The 25,000-nt window shown below is 42.2% G+C and overlaps 1 protein-coding gene across 2 annotated transcripts in view; it reads right to left on the bottom strand.

Moving 5' to 3' along the window:
* ZEB2 (zinc finger E-box binding homeobox 2) overlaps positions 1-25,000 on the bottom strand; it is a 115,019-nt gene that overhangs the window by 1,814 nt on the left and 88,205 nt on the right. For both annotated transcript variants that reach the window (XM_066190425.1, XM_066190424.1), the window contains 7 exons: positions 23,935-24,006; positions 17,667-17,855; positions 16,739-16,953; positions 14,124-14,232; positions 11,289-13,258; positions 9,091-9,271; positions 1-66 (listed from right to left, as the gene is read on the bottom strand). The exon at positions 1-66 is cut by the window's left edge and continues 1,814 nt beyond it. In XM_066190425.1, the coding sequence (XP_066046522.1) occupies positions 1-66; positions 9,091-9,271; positions 11,289-13,258; positions 14,124-14,232; positions 16,739-16,953; positions 17,667-17,855; positions 23,935-24,006 (2,802 nt within the window). The remainder of the gene's footprint in view (positions 67-9,090; positions 9,272-11,288; positions 13,259-14,123; positions 14,233-16,738; positions 16,954-17,666; positions 17,856-23,934; positions 24,007-25,000) is intronic.

The following is a 25,000-nucleotide window of genomic DNA, read 5'->3' on the forward strand; positions in this document are numbered from 1 at the left end:
GCTCGATCAGGTGATGCTTGTGTTTGAATGCTTTCTTGCAAATCTGACACTGGTGTGGTCTTTTTCCTGCAAGGGAGGACAAGAAGACCACGTGGGTTACCGCAGCACAAATGGGAGGCTTCTTCACCCCTTTGTTCCCCTTCCACCCCTTAATATACTCAAGCAACACAACGCTTGAACCACCCCACTTTCTTCTTCCCACTGAGCCACCCCACTTTCTTCTTCTTCCCACCAAACCATCCCACTTTTTTCTTCCACTGCAGAATGAAAACAAAAATAAAAAAGCCAAAAACACAACAACAACAACAACCCCACATTTATGCTACAACTTAGGGTTTGCATGGTGTTGATTGTAGTAATTTTACTCAAGCAGCTCAGGATAATAAAGAAAATGACTCAGAGAGCATCAATGGAAAACTGGCAGCTCTAGCGAGCAGCTGACACCCATGAAAATGTTCGAAAAATATCCCTATTTATAAATAATTCTGCTGACAGCATCACATACACGCCGTAGTTCTTTCCCCGCCTCGCTGAGGAGATTAGCCTGTAGAGAAAGCCTTTGTTTCTTAAAAGTTTTCTTTGTTACGTGGCTGATGAATAGCAGGAAGCCAACATCTTATCTCTGTGCCTTCACCGGTGGTGCCACGTGGCCGCAAGCCAGCCGCTGGTCAACCCTTCCCCACATGCAGCACCCCAAGGTGAGCCAACACGGATTCCCTTGGGATGCTCCTGACAGGTCTGGTGACAGCAAGAGAGAGCTGGGACTCGCTGAGTCCGTGAGGGGTTTGCTGCTGAGCCACCCCAACCATGAGGGGTGAGCTGGACCCACCCCAACCCACCCCAGGGGTACTCTCTGTCAACCCTTGCCTGCGGGAGGAAGCCCTCAAGGACAGAAAGACGTTTTCCCCCCCACCACGTGAGCAAATACAAATACATACATCTGCCACAGAAGCATAAGGGGTTTCTAAATAAAATGTTGTCAGCCACTCGCTGAGTGCTAAAGTGGTGTTAAGCTGCAGAAAACAGTATTTCCTTTGGCATTTCAGACAGTTTCGAACCAATGTTTGAAACTCAAAACCAGTGCCAAGCCTAAACACATCTGGTTGATCCCAGGCCACAAATAGCACAGGAATGCCTTCAACACCTTCCAGAACTGCCATACTGAAAGCTTAATTCCAAAATAGAGCTGACAAAAAATACTTGTCAGCATGATGCCACACGACAAAACTCAGCAAAGCATGATGCAACCGTGAGATATCCAGACATAACATATGGTGCAAAGATTGGAATTAGTGAAGACCGATCACCAAACTTAGATTGCAGAAGGCAAAAAATAAAATCAAACATTAGTACCTTCAGCCAGATTTTATTTTTTTCAAAAAATTTTGGAAATGTCAAATTATAATCTAAGTGCCATTCAGCTGAGTGGTGCAACCATGCAGGCTGGTACGGTGCCAAGTGGTCATCATTTTATACTTCATGCGATTTTTCATGGATATTAAAATCCTGGTATTTGGTGCCTGAAATGTGGATCCCTGCTTTGCATGTCCTATTGCTAGAGCAGATCGTTAGGAACTTATTAGTGAACTGGCCTCATTCCTTGAGCGTATTTATCATACTTAGCTCATGCAGCATGTGACCAGAACAGGAATAAACTTCACACCATAGCCCTTCCAGCCTGTCAGCTGTGAAAGTGTGGTGTTTCTTTAATTTTGAAGAAGCAAAAGCAAGGAGGGGATGAGTATGGTGGACTGCCAGCCAAGAGCAAAGGGCTAGGAAACACCAGCATGGAAGGAAATGCAGCAGGAAAAAATATAAATGCTTTCAGATCACTGGAGGATCTCAGCTTCCAAGAAAACTCAAGCTGCTTCTTTATGAACCTGATCTGATTTTTTTTTTTCCCTGGGACAGGAGAGCACGGAAAGTCAGGCATAGAAAAAACTCCACTTTCATAGCAAAGTTGTTAAGAATGAATACCAAGGATTATGCTATTTTTTTTTTTTTTTCTATCCAGTCACAGCTACCTTCAAGTCCCACTGTGAAAGTTCACATTTAATAAGGTGTGATTAACAAATCCTCAAGGAAGCCAAAATTGTGTTATGAAATGAAGGGGAGATCTGGCAGCAAGGAAAATACAGGAGAAACCACAGCTAAAGTAACCCAAGTGACAGGGAAACTAGTAGATGCCTGGAAATTAGGGCTCAAACTGCATTTCTTTGTAAGAGAGTTTCCTAGGTTTGCAGACATACAGGGTTTCCTTTTTTTTCCTTTGGTTCTCTTTATAGTAAAATTGAAAATTCAAACTTGATATATTGAACTATAGCAATATTACTTGTGTGAACTGTTTCCTAAATCTACATTTCTGCCAATTTAACCTGTTGGTTAAAAGTCAAACTCAAAGAAAACTCTGGGCTTTGAGCTATAAATGTATTTTGGCTTTGAACCTCCAGCCTTGACCTAGAGGTGCACCAAATCCAGAGCTGGAGTCAGCTACCTGCGATTCAGGCCACAAGTTTAGCCATGAAGGGGAAATCCCAGAGTCTTAGCTCAGGAGATTTAAGCACCATCAAGTCACTTACTCAAATTAGCTTAAAATCCCAAAGCACTCTCAGCCTAAGCGCTCTCAAACCCCAACAGTGCCGGTGGAAAACCCTCACGGGTGAGCTGGGAGCTTTCCCAGCACTACCAACACCCAATGGGATGAACCTCTGCCCTGACCCAGCTGTCCTGCTGATCACCCTCAGAGCAACACATCGGTGTCCCCTCGCTAATACCTCAATAATTGCTAATTTCGTTTCTTTCCTGCTCCTTGCAGACTTTCTGCTTTCCCTCAGCACCTTTCTGGTGTCCTCCTCACTGAACTGCCCACGTTATCTCAGTCCCTCCCTCTGGCTTACTTTTCCCTAACATCAACGAGCCCAACCCTTGTCTTGTTCCACTTCTCCACCATCACTTCTCCATTACCTCGAATTCCCTGATTTTTTTTTTAAGGCACACTGCATCTGATGCCTTCTACACCCTTCTCTGTCCCATCCTGGGAAATATTTGAGGTCAGATTGGACGGGGCCCTGAGCAACCTGGTCTAGCTGAAGGTTTTCCTGGTCATTGCAGGGTCTAGATGGCTTTTAATGATCCCTTCCAACCCAAACTATTCTATCTATAATTCTCGCCCCGCAGCTGTGCTCCATCCAGCTCCCAAAACTGGATTTCTTTCCTCAAACAGAAGTCAACCACCTCCAGTGCTCTCCTCCAGACTTGCCTCCACCCACCCTTCCAAAGGCTGGGTGATGTGCTCGTCCCTCAGTCTCTGCCTGATTTGCTCATCCATCCCTTGCACGTGGCATTCGTGCCACACACAGATGTATCCTGGCAGGGAATCATCCATATTTTATGAATTAATTTAGAAATGAATAGATTAAAATACTTCATATTTTCATATTAATTTATGTTACTACTAAAAAGGCAATGCTAGAGCTATTTAGTCTACCACATCCATATCAAGGCCTCAGTTTTGATCTAAGGGAACCTGACAGCTTGGGCAAAGTTCTTTGTTCAGACACCACACAACATACCTTAGCAGTGCTCAGTGTGCAGCTGTTACAACACTAATTGAAATATGTTTTTAAACGTATCAGGTTTCCGAACATTTGCAGAATTATTTTCTTCCCCTCATGTGCAAAACCCAGTGTTTCAGCCATTTAAAATGAGTGTTTAATCCCTACAATGTGTTAGTAGGTCATAAAATAAAACTGGACTAAGGTATTTTACACTAGGGATAGGTCTGCAATTGTAGGTGGATGAGGAGGACCTACAGCTTTAGAAAACCATAGGATCCCCAGCTGGTGTGGGTTGAAAGGGACCTTAAAGACCATCTCATTTCACCCCCTGCCATGGGCAGGGACACCTTCCACTAGACCAGGCTGCTCTAAGCCCCATCCAACCTGGCCAGAGCCTCACCACCCTCATGGTGAAGACTTTCTTCTTAATATCTAATGATATCTCCCTCATATCTAAACCCACTCTTGTTCATTTTGAAGCCGTCACCTAGAGCCCTGTCATGCAGTGTCACGACATTCCTAACATCATTGGAGTAGAGATAAGTCAAAAGGAAGCAGATTTGACACGCCACCCCACAGGTTGTCTCCAATCCCATCCAAGATCCCCTGTGTCACCCATGGGGAATGGAGCTTGGAGAGATGGACCCAAGGAGGCTCAAAGAAAGGCTCATGAAACACTTGTGTTTCGTCAGATGGATGAGTAATGTAGATGCCACATTTTGCAACAAAATTAAATGATAAACCTCTCTCAAATATCTAAAAGAAATGTTTGGGGCTTTTTTTTTTCTTCATTGCGAAACACAGGTTCCCCTCGGAGCCCACGTTCAATCTACAGAGGGGAAATCATAACTAATCTGTTTGCAAAGTCTCTAAAATTGTGTTTCTGTTGAAACATGACAACAACAAAAAAATCTCTGATAGTGAGTATCTCTCAATCTTCCTGGGCTAAAAGTCTTTGACTGAAAAGCTGTGCATTTCCTATTTGCAGTGGTATAAAAGTCAGAAGACATCAGATCACAAGCTGTCACTGGTTCCAGACTAAATATCACCCACCCTTTGCCTAAGGCAAGTGGATCTCTTTTCCATGGGAGGGGGCCAAACAGAAATCCCACTCTTCGAAAGGAAGAAGGAAACATTTTTGTGACAGTTTGTCTTTATTTTTTTTAGAGGCAGTTCTTTTGAAGCTGCTCGGGGGTTTGGATGTTAGATGTAGTCCCAATGGAGATGGATTAGTGGCCAGAGCATAGCAAAGCGGTCAAAGGTGCAAGATAAATGCAATTTATATATAATTGCCCAAGCTGCACCTGTTCCATTTTCAACAGGAGACCTAGTCTGCAGACACAAACATAGAATATATCCTTTTTTTTTTTATTATTTGAGTGTAAAATGGGGAATTCTAAACTCGTATCAGAGTAAAGAAAAACTAACCTTTAAATAGCATGTAAATTTTTTATGAATCAAGCTCTAAATAAAGAAAACTCCCAAGCTGGGAATTCAAAATACTAGCCAGAGAGAGCTGATTTGCTACCAGGCTCAAGAACAATATTTAGTTTACAGAATCAATCTGGAAATAAAACTAGTGCTTGCATCAGCATGAAAGCTACAAAAATAAAAAAGAGGTCTTAATAAAATATACAGTGGAAGAGGAAAGGATAAAAGCCCTAGCACAGCTATGAGGCCCTCAACAGCCCGCACAAGTAATAAAATAGAATATGATGTAATATAGAACAACAATGAAAGGATTTTAAATTTCTAGGTAGGATTCTGAAAAACTGTTTCCAGCTTTTGTTGTGGAGCAGGCATGCTCAGAGTTCCCCCGTGAAGCTCCAACAAAGCTGGTGTGTGGCAGACATGGGCGTTGATGAGGGCAGAACAAACATTAACCTTCACCTTACTCCTCCATGGCTGGACCAGGAGCCAGGATACTTCTGTATTTCTAAATGCTGCATTCTGTTTGTTCTCCTGCTTACTCACTCACTCTTGGTTTTTATCCTTATCAGCAGCACAAAGAATTTTTTACTCGCCAAAGCGTCGATGCTTTGCCATGAAGGCAACCACCTTCTTCACCTTTCATAAGGAAAGTGTCTTGAACCTTGTGCTAAGCAGCTTGGAAAAATCTGAGATTAGACACATCCCATATTGGCTCAACTAATTTCAGCCTGTCCAAATTAGGATGAGTCCATAAGACTCCACAAGAAAATCATGTGAGCCCTGAATGCCTGTACTACCTGCCATGCTCTGCACCCTAATTACAGGGCTGCATCCCCTGGCTTTAAGGAAACAGGGCCTTGTGGAGTTCATACTTTAAGAGGGACACGTAACTTCTCTCAAAATTCAGTGGCATCCCAAAATTAAATTGTCAGAATTTGGTTCTGCAACAAACGGTGGCCTCTACACTAAATTTCAGATGAGCCAGAACCAATGCAATTCACTCATTGCAGTAACACAGTAAATTTTCCTTCTCCCCATGAAGCTGAAAGCTATTACAGAATACCACCAATACTGCACAAATTAACAACTAAGGATTGTGAAATTTGTGGCCCTTTTTTCTACTGTGGTCCAGCTGTGGCAGGCATGGTGTAAAGAGGTAATCAAAGAGCTCTTTGTCTGCGGCCCGCCACATGGTCCTACTGAAAGTTCTTGGGTTGACAAAAAGAACTAGCCAAATCCCATTCTTCTTGCCCTGGCACAGAAACTCAGCCCCACTGCAACACCTAACCACTCCTGTTTTCTCCTTTACAACACTTGATTAACAAGAAACAATGATTCAGACAGCTTATGTAGTTTTACCTGTCGATGTTTTGCTCCAAATGATTCCTCTATGATAAATTCTTAGAGGCCTCTGTCTGACTCTTTTAACCCTTGTTCTATCACTGGCTGCAATAGGTACATGGACCTTGAGAAGGGGTGACAAATAAAAATCTGATTGCCCCAAAGTTCTAATAAAACATATATATTCTTACACAGAAAAAAGGAGATTGTTATAAACATCCCTTATTTTGTGCTTCTCCAGGAAAGACAGGAAGCATTCCAATTTCTTCTAAAACATTTTTTTTAATGAAGCTACAACAGGTCATGATCAGCTGCTCAGAAAACAGCAACACCCTCAGAAAAAAAGGCCTTTTTCTCTTTTTTATGTTTCAAATAGTTGGTTGAAAAGTCTGGGCCTGCTATTAAAATGACCCCAAAGGCAGAAGTGGGTGTTACTTTCAATTCGGTTCCTTCCACTGAACACAGACTGCAGCTTCACACCTATGTTGTTAATGCAATTACAAGCTCTGCCTGAAACTATCAAAATAATTTGAAATTCACTTAAGATGCACCTGAGCCATTAGCCAGGGTGCCAGTGCAGTGTGCCTCCTGAAGGCCGTGTATCAGGTACTGGGGCTGGCCCAGCCAAGCCTGTCAGAGCTCCCAACCCCTCAAACACTGCTGTGATGCACTGAGGCTCCATAAAAGCAAACGCATCCCTGACAATAGTACTTCCCACTTTATCCAGTGAGCTCCATAGCAGGATATCATGAATTAGTATTTACAACACCCCAGAGAGGCAGGCTGGTATCATTTCCCCGTGTTTCAAAGATGGGCGAAGGTGAGAGAAAGCTGAAGCTATTTGCTGTAATTCACAGAGGAAGTCTGTGGTGAGGCAGGGGAGAGTGCAGCGCTCTCACTGCCTGTGCCTCTGCCACAAGACCATCCTTCCTGTCCCTAAATGCCAGGCTCCAGCCTGATGATGTGCTGTAGTTCTAGTGTATTAAATCTGACACCCTATACATGTTCTGGATCATAAGGCTGAGTCCCATAAAACTGATGGACGTGAAGTTGAGAAGCCAAAAGGGACAGAGGAAAGAAGCAGGAGAATAATCTCTCCATTGCAGCTGTGTGGCATCTCTCTAGGCAGTAGGTTCCCATGCTACTTCAAGACCATAACATATTTTTGCTATTACGAATGCAGTTTATTTTGCAAATCAAGGTGATTGCACACATTTCAGCTTGTCAAATTTTCAGCCTTTCAACCATATGTCTGTCGACCTTATGGACTACCAACTTTATGGGATTCAACCATATGTCCAGATCCCGATATATATGAAGGCCAGTTCTAACATAAGAGCTTTACAGTAGTAGTGTAGTAAACCATAATGTTTGCAGATGGCTGTAATAAAATCATTCAGGAGAGGAAAGGTGCAGGGACGTAAAGCCTTCAAAGCTTCTTCTACTGAATAAACAATTTGATCTGAATAATGTAGTGGGAAGCACATTCTGCCAATGAACTGGCTGATCCAGTCCAAAATGTTGCTTTTAATTTTCTTTCCTAATCCCACGTGTATTTTAACTTCCTTTTGTATTGTACTTTGTGGGATTAGCTTAAAGTTTGGAAGAAAAGTATAAGAAGGAAAAATAACAAAGTAAAGGATTTTGTTTTAAAGGCACAGTCCACTTCTGAATTGTAAATTTTTTCATCTGTGAAAAGCCAAGGGGTTATGTGGGGCCTGGAAGACGTATTAATAGAGAGGTATAATGTTTTTACCCTCACGTGGTGAGATTGAAGGATGATGTGACTTGCTTCATTTCCTGAAGCGGGACTCAGCTTTCAAAGTTAAGGCAAGTTTCCTCCTGAGTAAACTTTTTCTAACTCTAGGAAGTTGGAGTTTGGTTTATGTCCTGCTGCACAATAATTCAGATGATAATTCACATTCCCTTTGTCCAACATAACTTGATATCTCAATTATTTGGGAAGCTCCGGCCCCACTTTCCCCTAAATGAAACATGCTGAGCCAATGTGTGGCCCTCAGAGAGCTCTGTCCTGGCTGACAGTGGGGAAGGGAGCACTCTCTGTAAGGGGAGCCACAGCCAGCATAGGTGTGATGGAAGGTCTTTTTCAAATCAAAGTATTTTTTTAATTGACAGTCTGTGGTGAGCTTTGGCAAGCTTCCTTGAACAAGGCAAAAATCACTTCCTACTCAGGAAAGGAGGGAACCTTCCCTGGCCATTAACTGGGAAGCGAAAAAGTGAAATGCAACCTGCTCGTGCTGCTGGTGTGCAAAATCACAGTGAGAGGAAACCCCCCTGAGCTGTTGACTTTCAGATTACTTGGACAGAGCCAGCTCTCAAGCTGCTAACATCAGCGGCAGGTTTCCTATTGGATCAAATGGAGCAGGGTCAGGTCGTGTCTAAGAAACAAGAAATACACTGTCACTCTTCCTTCCCATGCCAGACTTTGCATTGACCAAGTTGCAGCTGTTTTTGAATTCTAGGGTCTGTCTCATTTCAAGAGGGCGCGGCCTGGGAGATGAGGATTGCCACAGCACCTACCAACACTCACCCCATCACACCCAACTGCCCTTCACCAAACAATAACCAAAAAGAAAAAACAAAACAAAGCAAACCCAAAAACAAACAAACAAACAAAAAGTCAGAACAGAGCAAAATGATTCTTTGAAAGTCTCAGCACCTGCACAAATGTACTCATGGAAGACTGGGAAGAACAGAGCACGACCCTCAACCCTGCCCCCGGCGTGCACAGCTGCCCTACCTGTGTGCTCATATTTGTGTCGCAGCAGGGAACTGCTCTTCTGGAATGTCTTGTCACATAAGTCACATGCGTACATGCCACTTTCTGTCTTCTTGATCTTCTTTCGGGACAGACAGGAGTCGGAGTCCGTCATGTCGTCGAGGCCAGACATGTAGTCTGGGGTTCCATCAAGCAATTCTCCCTGTGAGGGAACCACTCGTCAGCAACTGCCACTGCCCATCCTGCCCACCAACCATCCCAGGGAAGTTAAAATCACGCCTCGGTGGTCCCTCTCAGCTCAGGGATATGAATAATGAAGCTACAGCTGATGGAAAGTATGGAAATAACGAGAAGCCTTCTGTTTCTATGCCTCAAACCAACTTTCTGTCTTTGAGCACTCTGCAGTAATGTGATTTGCACAGACCAACAGTATTTACCATATCACCGCTAAATATTTCCAATAAAGTGTAAAGGGGAAGCTCTTCATGGCCAGCAAAAGGTATTGTATTATTTTACAGAGGTAAATATAAGCAACAGCTAAGGGATCATTCCTTTCAAAATTCCAAAACTTGGATGTATTCTGTTTCTGTAGAAAGGTTTTAATTGAATTTTATATTTAGGTACAAATGTTATTATTATGCAATCCATTTAAATGTATGTCTCCCGACTAAAGGCCTCAAGCTATATTTTTATATTTAATTTTGTAATTTGAAATAGGGAATATTAATAACACTTTTTATCAATGTTCTATCTATGTTAAAACAGCCTTCAGCATTAAGCAATAATGAATGTGGATCAGTAAATTATTAAATTTCTTGATATTTATTTTGTCTCGATCCAAAGAGAGTGCAAACTTGCATGATAACATACATTTCCATTTGCTATCACACAGTTCAGTTTTCTTAGACTAGGTTTGCACTAATTAATATTAGAGAAGATTAAATAGGCTTAAATACATTTACAAAGAGGGCAGATGTACTGTAAATTGGAATAGTGGAACAGCTGTTATGGAGGTGCAGTGCTATTTATGCTCCTATTGTGCAAAGAGGGATTACAGTCTGTAATGTAAAACCATACCTGATTTTCACATTTGAAACTATAAAACATTTACTAGTCAGTAAAATTACTAATGGATGGTAATAGGACATGGGGGAACAGGCGCAAATGTAAGAAAAAATTATTAATCTATAATCAGTTAATCTCATTTAACTAAACTCTGTACATTATATCTGAATACACCCAGCAAAAGGCTATAAAAGTACAAGACTTCTGTGGAGCCGCTCTTCACTTCAGGCATGCAAGGGACAAAATCCTTTGCTATACCTGCATTGATTCTGGGACAACCTGAGGGAAGAATTACAGGTTGTACTTGGGCATGAAAAAGTGCTGACCCAGATTACATGTCCAGGGAAAGATTTTGTCTGCAATTAAGGGCCCTGGCTGCTACCTCTCCAAATAATTTCATTTAATCACTAGGGTTTTTTCCAAGCTGTTCCAGATGACTGGCAGGATTAGAGGACTAAGGGTCTGGGAAGAGCAGTAGGTGGCCCAAAGGAAAGGGCTATGGGTCAATGTTTCTTATCCCCCAGACATTTGTGAGAAGAGAGGACAACTTTCCCATGAATGGTAGGTGAACAATCCACCAAAAATATGGAGAAGGAAGCTCTGAAGGCTTTCAATGGATTACAGTGTCTATGAGGCTGTATGGACATCTGCTTAGAGGGATACAGCTTTGTGTCCGAGTGTGGAGGTGACTCCAAAGGGGTCTCCCACTGCACCTTTTCTCTGTGGTGAAATGTAGTTATGCCCTGAAAAGATAAATTTTCCTAAAAAGTTTCCTTTTTTTTTTTTCTCTAGGATGCATTTCTATGGACATTACTACTATTATTATTATTATTATTATTATTATTATTATTATTATTATTATTATTATGCTATACAAATCTAATGAGAAATGGCTGAACTCTTAACAGACCAAAGGTCATTATGCCTGTTCAAAGTAATCGGTACTGCTTCTGAATCCAAGTAGAGGTACTCTTAAGTTAACTGCAGTTAATTTTCCTACTCCACCACGTCTTTCCAAGTTCAGACTTAAATAAACTCTGCTAATTTTGTTGGAAATGTCGATTATAGCTTTGGGCTTTTTCTTCTCTAAGAGAACATATCACAAATTACTAAACTCTAGCCTTTCAAAGGAGAAAACATTTGAAACCATTTACCTGAAATCCTTGTTTCCGCTGGTACTTTCTCCTTTGCTGCATATCGGCAAAAGTAGCTGCTCCAGTTGGGTAGGTATAGGCCATATGTGGTAGGAAGCTCATCTGATCTAGTCCTGGGTATGGTCGCAGCCCAGGAATACTGGTCTGGACTGGTGGCATAAAAGTGGCTGGGGGAAATGCGCTCTGTGGTGGAAGTGTTGTGTATAAAGGTTTGGCACTAAATGGGTTCATACCAAATACTGGGTTAGTGCTTTTATCCAGATTATTTGAATTAGAAAACTCCTTCTTGATAAAAGTCAAGTTCAGCGGCTCATCTGAATTTTCAGATGATGAAGAAACACTGTTGTGTTCTAAATTTACACTATTAGATTTTGTTTTGTTCTTTGTGGCTATAATACTTTTGGGTTCCTTCATTTGTTTTGGTAAAGACAAGTCCAATGGCTCAGCCTGAAGCTCCTCAGAAGAGAAACTGTTTGGAGTGTAAGAACTACTGTGGGAGTTTTTAGAAGATGTGGAAGAAAGATTTAAAGGAGAAGGAGTATTGCTCCTAGAGTGGTCCAATTTATCAACTGGCTTAATATTGGTAAAATGAGGAGGTTTTGTTAGCCTGAGAGGAGTATCACAATTAGTAACACTGTTATGGAGTTCAGCTATAGATGGTGAAGTTATAGAGTCCACAGGCTTTATTGGAGATCTGGCTGACAAAGAGTCTTTAGTGGGAGTGTTGTTGGTGGCAGCCAGCGCCACCTTGGCACTGGCCCTTTCCAGTGATGGTGACCTGGAACTTGAATACTGGTAGACTTTTCTTTGTTCAAACCATTCCTTCACGAATTCCTGAGGAAGGCCAACAGCAATGGAAATTTTCAGTAGTTCATCAGAGTTGGGTTCCATGTTCATAGCATAATATGCTTTAAGTACAGACATGTGGTCCTTGTATGGGTTGATGGGGCTAGTCATTCCTTTCTCAGAAAGTACTGATGACAGCAAGAGGGTTTGCTTATCAAACACTCCAGGTTTGTTGGGAACCATGTTCTCGTGAGGCTGAAGGACTGCCTTGATTTCTTCGTTCATTTTACACAGGTAACGCTCATGCTGATGCAACGGAATGGGACCAGGAAAGCTTTCTTTACAGAACTGGCATGAAAATGGAGTGGACACGTTGTGGTTCTCTATCATCTTGTCTTCAGTTACCAGGTCTATTAGGGTTCGCAGCTTCTCTTTTTTAATGTTATTGAGCTGCCTCCTTGAGTCTGTGGTCAAGCTCTGGAGGCAAGCTTTGGCTTCATTGACTTTCTCTAATGTGTAGTCAATAATACTTTTAGTGGCACCATTATGACTTACTACTGGAAGACCCACGGGGGGAATATTGGGGGAGGTAACTCCTTGTTCCTCGGCTTGAGAGCATGAGTCCTTCATATGGTAAACCTTCAACTTGGAGATCTCTTCAGCCTTGCAGTCCATTTTCTGCCTGGAAACCGTGTTGTCCACAATCTGTAGGACCTTCTGCACCTCGCTTAAATTGCTGCCTACCGCAGGAAACCCGAGCAATGGTGCTTCCATCCCTACACCTAAGTGCTGCATTGGACTTTGAGCAGACGCGTGAACTCCCAAGGGGCTGGTTGCTCCAAGTCCACCATTCATAAAAGGACTAGTTGCACTAAACCCATGTGAGGCCATAAGAACCTTGTACTCATTGAAATCTAGTGGTTCTGTTTTAATTTTCAGTAGGCCTGTTTGCTCAGACATACTAAGTGGTTTGCCATTCTCCAGCTTGTTTCTCAGCTGTGTGATGGCTGAATTAGTAGGAGAGGAAGATACAGAATTAGGAGAAGAACCCGTCTTGATATTGTTTCTCATTCTGCCATTTACAGAGATTAAACCAATACACTTCTTGCTGCTGATGTGCGAACTGTAGGAGCCAGAATGGGAGAAACGTTTCTTGCAGTTTGGACACTCATATGGTTTTTCACCTAAAATGATAATTAAAACCAAATGTTAATTATCATTCTTGCTGCTATAATTGCAAGAGATTGCATTTGGTATCTAACTGATCGCCTGTGTATCCAGTGATTAGCAGTGAGGGAAATATTAATTCTATGAACATGGCCACACACCACCACTGCTTTACCCTCCTCTTTCTACAGATCTTGACCTCAGTTTGGACCCAGGGTCTCCAGCTGACAACAGCTATCAAAGTATGAGATTGGTTCCAGACTGACCAGGGCAAGTCACAGGTAAGCACCCTGTGGGGAAGGGAGTCAAATCAAATCAAGACTGTTCAAATTTGGTTTGTTTCTTTTGGTTTTTTTCTCCCCTAAAATGGAATTTTCACTGGGTATGAGCACCAGTATGAGAAACTGAGTCCTGATGTTAGAACCTCCACGTCAGTTTGTGCCTGGGCTGAGCCTGGTGACATTTTGTGTGCTGGATTCTGCATCAAGTAGGAGAGCCAAAATGCCCAAGTCATTCAATCTGAGAGGCTTGGCAGGTTCTTGTTATCTGAGAATATGAGCTGCATTTCACTTGGGGGGACTTTTTATTTTGGAAAATATAATGGACTCTTCAGGTTCCTTCTGCACAGCGATGAATGAATGCTTCTGAACTCAAACTGCCAAACAATCTATATTATTTGCAGGAAGCTTTACTATTTCCAAATCTTTTAGCGAGACCATGGTATTAACAGCATGATAAATGAGGATGACTCAGATATCACTTATGAAATACCTTGGTAGCTCCAAGAAGCCAGAAGCAGAACTGTGTAAATTTTAAGCAGTCTTTAAAACTCAGCTAATTAAACAAAATGCAAATGAGCACACCAGCACCTCCGCTACTCACCACTGTGAATTCGCAGGTGTTCCTTCAGATGGTGTTTATATTTGAAGGCCTTGCCACACTCAGTGCATTTGAACTTGCGATTGCCTGCTCCTTGGGTCAGCATTTGGTGCTGGGAGGAAAAGAAGGAAAAAAAAAGAGATACCAACATGAATTTTATGCAAGAGAAACCATGAATTTCAAGCTTAAAAAACAAAAATTAAATTAATGTGACTCTGAATTTGTCAAGCGGACCAAAAGGTCTGCATGTACATTTATTTGTCTCATCAGTGTTGCAATAAAAATCAAAATGTTGGCAGTAAACCGAAACAAATGAGAAAGTACTTTCACATGAGCATTCGATATTTGCTTTAGAATTATTTCCTAAGTCTCTCATCAGAAATGTGTTGCTTTAAGGTATCTTACGATGAGAGAAACAGTTTTATAAGAAGATTTGTGGCTCTTAATATTCCTAGCAGATTCTGAACATGTGGGACTCAGCTTGTTTAAAAATTCTGTTTACTGCGTGTGGAGGAAAGAGAGAAACACTGTTGTTAGTGGCATTTCGTGTAAGATTTAATTCATTATCAAGCAGGAGAGACTGCATCTTCAGCATAAGCTGCTGCTGGAAATGTTTTTTAAAATCACAGAGCAGCAGGAAAGACTTGAGCTACCTTTCGGGCCATGTTTTCCCCCAGTGCTCTTCTGAGGGGCGAGGGAAAGTTGAAAGTTAAAAGCAGTGTAAAGATATAATCAAAGGCAGCTGACCTTTTTGCAACAAGCAAGGAAAGCCCCATGACTTTGAATTTGGAGAGGAAAAAATAATTAATTAAAAACTAATTATTATCTTGATAATCATGTAGCCAACCACTCTGGATGCTCAAGGTAGGAGGTCAGCCTTTTGCAGGCAACCACAACACAAAAGCCTTTTGCAGGAGCCAGGAGGGGGGGAAAGAGCGGAAAAAAAAAAAAGGGAGGAAAAAAAAAAAAAAAAAAAAGGCAGCGCCGAAACGGTATGACAACTGCGAGGGTGTGCTGCCTCTTCCCACATTCCTGGCGAGACAGATGGTGTTACATGGGACACAGGGAGGTTTGTTCAAACAGCAGCAACCTTCAAAGATCAAGCAGAGCCCAGCCCGCCGCGCGCCATTGAGGGACCCGCGCTCATATGTTGCTGAGTTGCATAAACAAACAGCAACAGCTGTTTTGTCTCCCCCCATCGCCCTCTGAGGACTACTATAAACTTTAGTTGTGCCACTGTTAATATGATACAATCATTTTAATTTACTAATTGTAAATGCCACGAGCAAATGAGGGGACTTTTCAACACCAAAGCTACCATTCATAATGCGCCAGTACCAGCGCGCTCTCGCATGTGAAATTTCAGGCAGTTACGTTGGATAAATATCCAGGCGGGTTTTGTTCCCTCCCCTGGTGTTTTTAATGATACGAGGCAAAAGGAAGAACCTTACGGTGGATCAGGTTAGGAAAAATATACATGGGAAAATGTGTTTGCCTACTGGAAAAGCCATGGGAAGGAAAGAATAGGAGAAAGCGCTCTGGAGTCATTTATATTGATTTAAGATCAAGCAAAAGATACAGTTCTCTCAAAAATGCTAATTGCAAAAATCGCATGATTAGGAAGATGTGTGTTTGCCTAACTGAATTTACCTTCTGCTGAGAAAAACCTACCAAGAGAAATCCAGTTGATTGTGTTTTTCAGGTTTTTAAGAAAAATAAATACGGCATAAAGCCTCTATAATTTGACACAATGCACACATCTATTTATTCAACTTTTAACCATGCCATTCGAGTTTCCATTACAGCCCTCCTTAAGATAGGTATTTAGAAGTAATTCTCCAGCTAGGAGCAGTTTTTCTTCTGGTGTGTAAAGGATTTTGTGGCACAGGTCTATTGCCAGCCCATCTAGGAGCACTTAGAGAAGCTCAGTCACCTGTTTGAGACACCAGCATTTCCTTAAATGTGGCACTGATATAATATTACATATACCCCATTGAGGAAAAAATGGCTTTGATTTATCGCAGATACGCTGCCGGGCTATACAAATGAGAGCAATGCCCAATTCTAGTGGCACAATCACAAATGATAGCCTATATGTACTGTCGGAAGAGTTCTTCTCAAAATGTGTAATTATGTCTAACAAACGATTATACAAAATACGCATAATTTCATGTGATTGAAAAGGTTACTCAAAAAGTAATGAAAAAATATTAGCGGATCTTTTAGTATGTCTTGGAGCTCCTATTTGCAACACTGCAAAGTAAAACTAGGTGAAAAATGGAATTAAAATTGCTGAGATGTTTAATAATGTATAATTAAAATGCTACAGTTTCATTCACTTTTTGAGGAACATAAAAACGAAACTAAAGTCAAGTTAAAGTGCAAATAAAATTTCTAAATTAGAAATTAACACACTCATTCGATCGTGAACATAAGACTATTAAATCATATTAGAAGAGACCATCAAAAAATCATTTAGACCTCAATTAAAGCTATTACCATTAAAAGATCTGCATCTTCAAAATGCCATGAAAAATTAATAATGATTGCCAATCAAAGCAATATCGTTTCTCTAAGGGGTTATTACAGAAAGAAATCACTTAAAACCAGCCCCCCACCTGATCTGTCCCTGGCTTGTGTGTCACCATATGCCGCTCGAGCTGGGTGCGGTAGGCAAACGTGTAGTTACAGAGAGGGCACGAGAAGTTCTCCTCGTTCTTCTCGTGGCGGTACTTGATGTGCTCCTTGAGGGACGTCAGGCGCTTGTAGCCCCGGTCGCAGTAGGGGCAGGTCAGCAGTTGGGCGAAGGCATCTGGAGTTCCAGGTGGCAGGTCTGCGCCCCGGGATGGGGTGGAGAAGAGGGGGGGGAGGAAAGAGAGGCAGGCCAAAAGGTCAGCAAATCAATGGCAGCTCATGGGCTGATTGCCCGGGATGGTATGAGAGGAATCGCCGCAATCTGCCGCCCGAGAGGGAGGGACGGCGCTTCCAAATGGGCGGCGGGAGGCACCGGCACCCGCGCGCGCCCACGGCAGGCTCGCAGGGCCCACTCCGGACCCCACCGGGAAATTAATTGTGGCCATCACTCCTCCCGCAGGCCTGGCTGGCTGGAAAACTAAGAAATACTTTTCCTGATCAATTGGCAATTTGCATTCCAGCCCCAGCTCATTACGTTACTTATGCCATTGACCGAATCCTTCCTACTGACTCTTCTCCAACTATTTATCAAGGCATTGGAGAGCAATAGTCTGGCTACTCCATCTTTTGTTGCGTTAAAACTCTATTAAAAACTTCCCAAATTCCCAAGTAGAGCAGCAGCCTTTCTCCTGTTTAAATTCAGCTCTTCAGTTCACCCACCAAATAATACAAATGTGCTGACTAAAAAATCACAATACACTGAAATTACAGCCCCAATCTTTGCTCATGAAATTCCATGCTGCTGCAGCTGTTCTTCAATTTTTAAGGTAAACACCCAGGCATGTAGTGCATTTATAATTGCAACAGCTGCACGAGGTCAGGATACTGGCTAAAAATGAATTACAGCCTCACCATTTTCTTCTTGCCCATTGGCCTCTGGAGTGCCAAGGCGAGACAGTTCCTCAGGGGCTTCAGGGTAAATAATGGCTGTGTCGCTGCGCTGCAGGTACTCTGCTATGCTGACTGCATGCCCATCTCCTTCCTCCAGTTTCCTTTTGGCAAAATAATCCTCAAAGTCCGACGTGCAATTTGCATTCTTCACTAAAATAAGAGAGGAGGGAAAGAAAGGGTGGTTGAGTGCATCGTCCCAGAGAGCTTGGGCTGGTCAGCAATGTTAGAGGCTGAGCAGATGTACTGGAGCTACAAGGCTGGGGCTGCAGCTGGATCCTCGCTCTCATCGGCCTTGCTCCAGCTCCCAATAAAATTAATGTGGGCTTTCCACCAGTGTGGAGGGAAGTAAGGGCAGGCAGTTAAATTAACAAGAACACGGGGCTCTACAGGGCAGCAGGAGAAGTTTATGAGGCTTGGGTAATGCAGGTAATCTTTCATTGCTGGAACCTGAACAACCTTCATGGGGCTCCTGGGGGTCCCACAGCTTTTGGCATGAGCACAGCTCAACCAACAAGATTGAGCTCAGCTACCCCTGGATCCCACAGATCCCAGGACAGTGCCCGCATGGGAGAAGGCACTTGCAGGTAGTAAAAGACCGAATTTTTCTGAGACAGGTCGTGCCTCAGGCTGCTCTTTGTCAGGCACAAGAAGAAAACCGCTCACATCTTCTCGTTTTTTCTTTCCTCCTCGAAAAATTAACTTAAAATGAGAGAATGGGTTGTCTTAAAAACTTACTGCTTCATGATTTCTGCAATAGAGCCACATGGTTGGGACCATAACAGGGTCACCAAGCCCAAAACCACTTTGACAGTCCTTATAAGAGTTTTCCTTCGTTTCTTTAAATGTAACCTCAATTTTTTTATTACCCATGCAATGTCCATGAAACATAATGCATGCTCAGCCACAAAGCATCCTGTTACAAAAAATGTGCTTTTCTCCTCCAAGTATGAACACTGCTAACAGGAAAGACCCCAAAACTCTGGGACGTTATAGAAAAATAATAATGTAATTATACTAGAAAAGAATAAAAAGGCAATTATGATTTTCTTCCTCTAAATTATGTTTCTTTGTTTATTAACAAATCTTGAAAGACACAGTTGGTGGCAGGGCACTAAAGATACTTGTTTTTACCTGACCATAAATGAAAAGAACAGCTTATGATTGATTAAATTTTTAACGTATTTCTGCTGAAGTGAAATAAGGAAACGAGGAAACACCATGAACCATTCTGAAGTTCATGTAAAAGTAAAACACAGAACAGCACAATCCTGGTGTCAGAGATGCCAGGGAGCAACATGGAGTAAACACGTGGAAATCAAGGGGGTTATGGTTTGTAACCACTGGAAATGAGAGACTAACCAGCTCCTTGGTCTTTAGAAACGGGGAAATGCTTTGCCTCAGTTTCCTACGAAAACGCAATGCAGTGATGCTGGCAGTGAAAATGAGACATGACCTCTGACTGGGGCACAACTGGGAGCCTGCAGTGCCTGATTTGAAGCTCTGATCTTGGCGTCATCGATAAAAGTAGATATCCGTCTCTGTAAACCTCATCCCTTTAGCCGATAAAATCAAATCCTCTGGCTGAGACAAATATGCCCTATTTTTCATATGAGCTGAGCAGCTTCTCAACCATTCTGCAGTATTTTAGTGACAGTGACCAAATGGCACAGGGCACGGGACCCAGGTTTCGGAAGGAAACTTCTGTTCCTATCACAGTGCTTTTGTAGGGAATGGCTACACCACCACAGAGTTCCTCTTGGTCCTACTGCAGCTCCAGTTACCATTTGTTATTAGCATGAGAAACCATTCTCCTCTTTCAACCCCAAAATAAAGCAGCTCCTAGAGAAGGGGAGTGTGAGTGTGGAGAAGATGGAGTACTTTACCTCCATTTTGTTCTGGGAAAGAAATGTGACAAAATGGTGGTTACTGAGTATACCTTATGCACAAGATCATCACAGTGGGTATAGGACTTCTTGTTTTTATCAGAAAAAAAAAAGCTGAGGCTTTACTTTTTATGCTGTAAATCTAACTTTTCATTCCCCTGTTATGCTTACATTTTCCAAGTGTTACAAGATCATCTACCCTCTGTCTTAACACTACCCAAGCTCCACTCCTTCTCTTGTCTTAGCAATAGATCCAAGGAAAACAAGTTTATTTTTGCCAAATATAGGCCATGAGCCAATAAATGCTACCTGTGAAGCAAGGAGAGAGAGCTTTTCTCCAGAGAGGAGAAATGGAATGGCTCTATCAGATGGTTCCATGTGTCCCTTTTCTGCTCCAGGTAAACTAGGGATACTTGGAGTTTGCAACTGCATTTATAGGATTAGGATTCAAGCCACCAAGCAAGGCCTGAGTTAATATTAGGAGCTTCCATCCCCAAATCGAACCCAAATGAAGTTCTTCATTCATGTCCCCACGTCTATCTGGAGGCTGATCCAACAGGCTGTGGAGGACTGCTGCATTATTACCGGCCTTGGCTTCCTAATTCTCAGGATTATTGAGCTTCTATGTCTGTGCATGCAATCCAGGAGCTAAAGCAAATGTTTATGTCTACATTATAAACCCCTAAAAACAAGGGGATTTGGTGGAAAAGCTGATAGATCCTTCACTGAAACAATACAACCAGTGCTGCAATGCTGCAGATTAACACAAATAGTGTCCATGTGGGTCTGGTTTCTCACCAGCAACATTACTGACAATTCAAACATGGCTGGAAGCTCACCCAAAGGTACTAAAAAGACCCAGACCCATCTGACAACCACTAGGTTTCTCTCTCGACTTCTGGGTGGAAGACCTGCTTCCCCCCTCCATGCCCTGATTTATTTTCCATGTACAAAGCCATGTTGCCAGACTCCTTGTGGGCTCACACTGCACACGCACTGCACATCCCCTCCTGAGAGGCAAGAATTTCAGCGAGATCTGTGGTGGGTAACCTCACCAAATAAGTCTTCTTTTTTTTTTTAGTTAAATTTTGGAGCCTGGAGAGCAGAAATATTTTCAGCTCCAAAAGCTGATGTGGCTGTGTCACATAAAAATAAAACACATTAAGGAAAGCTATCTTTGGAGACGTTTAGGACCTTTCAAGATAAAGTGGGAGAGAGGTCCAAGGAGCTTGGGAGACCAGTTATTTTGTGTGGGAACTCGTCCTGCGAGATGGTGATAGCTGCCCTTAATCGCAAACAAAGCTAATAAAACCACAGCTTTCATTAGCCAGGAAGTGAGAGGCCCCCATTGGTACACACAGATTACAGCCTGAAAACGGCCTGTCCTCCAACTTGCCAAGTTTTGGTTATGTTTGCCTCCTCCTGAAAGTTTTTCTTTCCTTTCTTTAAATTATGTTAAGGTATCTTTACTTGAATTTTGTCAGATGTTACTAATCGAAACCAGGAAATTTTTTCTGTTTGTTTACAGGGATTTTGTTAATGCATTCTCTGCAAGCATCCCAGTTGCAATAACCATAAAAGGTAGAATAAAATAAGCCATAAGAATTTCTTCATTCACATTTTAAAAACCTCTTCTGCTAAACATCACTTTTTCAAGTCCCTGTTGCAGATATCCTCAGAAATATTTACAAATTCATTTAGCAGGACCAAAATCCTAAATTATCAGCCTAATGGTCACTTCTGCTTTTTCACTATGAAGCTTCCATGGCTCATTATAAAAATGCAGCTGATTAACGTATGGATAACAAGATTTCTCTTTAAGTACCACTAAGAAGTGGCCACTCTGACAATAGCAGAATAATTTAATAACAGAGACCTTTTCTTTTAGTTTTCTTGCTCTACTAATGACATTTTGCAGAGAATTTGATGCTAAAAGTACACGACAGATACTGCATGCACCTACAGAAACTTTCTGGTTGGATGTATGTTTTCATTGGGTCGAGTCTCAGCCTCACCTCAGCTACTTTACTGAACATTAGTATTAGATCCCCTATAACCTGCAGGGAAGAATTGAGGTCAAACACCCCAAGCCTGTAGTGAGGCTGAAGAAGAAAACTTTGAACAGTTCCCAGACTATTCAGGAAGGATCTCCAACAGCTCAGGGACTGATTTCTTCCCTTTCCATGTCAAATAATGGTTGAGGCACCTCATTGGGCATGAAGGGGAGCTTTTACTCCTAATAAAGGAAACTACAGGTCCTCATAGTCACCTGGCATCTCCCACTCAAGGTGAAAAGATTGGCATAAGCATTTAATTCATCAGAGTATTTATTATGCACAAGTAATCTGACATTGCACTTAAGAGTCTATGGAGATTGCAGCAACTAAAGAAACCTGTCCTACCCAACAGGTAGAAGGCATTGGCCTCCACTGAAAGAGGCTCTGAGCATCTCAGTGACAAAAAGACTTGAATTAAACACTGTCAGAGCAACTTGTGGTGGTTATTTGAGCAAGCTTCCCATCGTAGCCAGAGTAAGGAGGAGCCTGGGACTTGCACAGGACATTTGGGGAAGGAATTGATAGGAGCAACACACAGAGAAGCTCTTGCATTTTAAATGCAGACCAGCTAAATGCAAAGCACTCCTTGAGCCACGGGTTTGCAGTGCCTCAAGCTGGGTAGAGGTAACCCCTATTTCTTCCACGGAAAACTGGTTCCAGTAGAGGCAGGACATCCCACAGACCCCACTCAGGGTTAGCAGAGGGGCTGTGCCAGGGCTCGATGGCACCCCCAGAGAGATTTTGTGAGGCCGGTGATGAGCTGGAAGACAAGGACATGAGATATTGGAAGGGAAGGGACTAAGAGGACATGAAGTCCTCCCCTTCAAGCAGACCACACTGCAAGCATGAAAGAGTCAAGGGCTGTTATGGTAAGAAAAATATGCGCAAAGGAAGTCACACGGACTGATAGGGGACCTCAAAGGCTCTGGTAATGGTAATTCAGATAACCATCAAGCCTTGTTTCTGAATCAGATGTCTTTTAAAAATCCTGTTTCTCCAAGTGCTAAGCACAATCTGTCACTTTATTGCCTTCTCTTGGAAATAAAATAAGCTTTTGAGATACATATGTAGCCAGTTCTGCACAGCAACATCATTAAGTACATACGTAATGATGAACTGTGCCTCCGTGCCACCCTCCTTTCATGCATAATAAATCTAATAGATGAAGAAAGCAGTGACACGGTTTTATTTTCCTATTATTTTCCCCCTGAAGAATGATAAAGTAAATTTCTTGTGTTGCTTAATAAGAGCACTGGGGTTTTATGTGGGTGTTACCAACATTAGGAAAGTGTGAGTAATAAAATCCTTGTGAGACTTTGGTGCCACCTTTTACAGTAATATTTGTGGAGAGTATTACCTATGAACTACATTTCATAATGTAATGCATAGAAATGTACTTATACTAGAAAACTCTTCCTTTTAGCTGTGTAAATCTATCTGCAACATCTCAAATTGTGACAAAATGCAGCAGAAACACTGGGTGATGTATGGCATTCAGCTGTGCTGAGGATAGAGTGGAGCCTTTGGAAAGAACGTGGTAAACCCCTGAATTCATTTGGATTAGAAAATAGCAACAGAAACCTTTTGCTGATTTGCTCTGCTACAGAAAAAGAGAGATGGCTCAGAGGTGATGCCTGCTAAATATCTCTGTCACACTTCTTGTGCCACCAAATGTATCGATTTCTAAGAAGAGGGGAAAGAAAGAGATGCGAAAAGTGGAAAAGAAAAATATTAGCCAGAAACATTATAATCTCATAAATATGCATTTAAAGTGTGTGTGTCTATGGATCTATGTAAGGGGTTTATGTGTGTCTTGCTGAAAAGATGTTTTCAGTCTCTGATGCAGCTCACTCTGTGAACCACCCAAATCTGGGGCTGCCAAGGAGGGTGCATCGTCATTATCAAGCTCTTTGAACAGTCTCTCTCATTAAAAGGCCACTGTGTCTTGGCCCAGCTACTTTAAACTATCCAAGGTTCACTCTGCCTGGGAAAACATCTCACACTGCAGAGAACTATTATCTCCCAAGGATGCAGCTACAAGGATTTGGAGCTAAAATGTTGTGGGACACAGGAGGGGTAGCGAGGACTCTTCACTGCATGAATTGGTCACTGCACTCTCGTGATCAAGTTGGGGGGGGAATATTAAAAACCAGGAGAATTCTGTCAGTATTTTCCAATTTTTTTAACTGAAAACAAGAAATAGATTGTTTTGTCACTCTCACTCTTCATGCACAGCTAGCTCTACGCGATCCCAAAGAAAAGTGATGCTCACTCCATGCAAGGCCTTACCTGTACCATTGTTTCCAGTGGTCTGAATTGTGGCTTCAGGCCCCATAGTGTCATAATCTTCCTTCATTTCTTCTGTGAAATAAAGCATGCACACTTTTAGCACTGGCACAGTGGCGAACGGCTCACAAAGCTGGGGAGCACACTGCTGTGCTGGGGAAGATCCCGCTCAGGGAAGGAGAGAAAAGGGCTGTTGTGGACCTCTACACAATGGCTTTGTTCTGGGAAGTGAATGAGTTCAGCAGTGCTGGAGGGACGAGAACTTATTTACTTTAAACACGACAGCAAGAAAACAGAACTATTTGTTCGCAGTAAACGAAGGGCTTTTCCCAGTATCAAATCTAATACGCAGTCGGATGAGAAAAAGGGATTTTTTTTTGGTCTTTTTTTTTTTTTTTTCCACTTATTTAAAATAAATAATCAGTTATCAGACACTGTGAGATCTATACCTGGAAGAAAATGCAAGTGCAGAAGGAAGAACTTCTTGTATCTCCCTCTCTATCTATCTATCACCACACAGATCTGAGCTGTCACCGTCATTTTAACCTCGTTTGAGGCACAGCAAGTATTAATATTGAGTGGTGCAAAAATGTGACAAATCTTCAACTGGGCGCAGTTCTCCTCTGCCCCGACCGCTTGTTTGCATCTTCTGTGCACTGACAAAGTCTGCCTCTATGGCCATAAATTGGGTTAATTCACATGCAAATGAGCATTATACGTGTAAAATTACTTATTATGTATTTTTATGGATCGGTTTACTCTCCATGAATGTGGGGGTTCAGAGTGAACAAAAATAGCTTCAGGAAGAGGCTCCATCACCGGGGAGAACACTTATTTTCCTGGATGTTTCAGCCTGCCTGGCACTGCCTGTCAAACTTGGTTTCTTTCTGCTAATTTGTTAGTTCATGTGCAACAGGTATTCACACATGCAGCCTGGATAGGATTTAACCTTCCAAACGGTTTTCACAGGCAAAAAAAAAAAAAAAAAAAATTATACAGAGTGTTTCTTTCTCGCCTTTTCAACTTCTAAATGCCAGCCTTTCTCTATCTGAAGACGTGCACAAACACA

This window comes from Chamaea fasciata, unplaced genomic scaffold, assembly GCF_029207755.1.
Source record: "Chamaea fasciata isolate MVZ Bird 193981 ecotype frontalis unplaced genomic scaffold, bChaFas1.0.hap1 SCAF_8, whole genome shotgun sequence".
Classification (NCBI taxonomy): domain Eukaryota; kingdom Metazoa; phylum Chordata; class Aves; order Passeriformes; family Sylviidae; genus Chamaea; species Chamaea fasciata.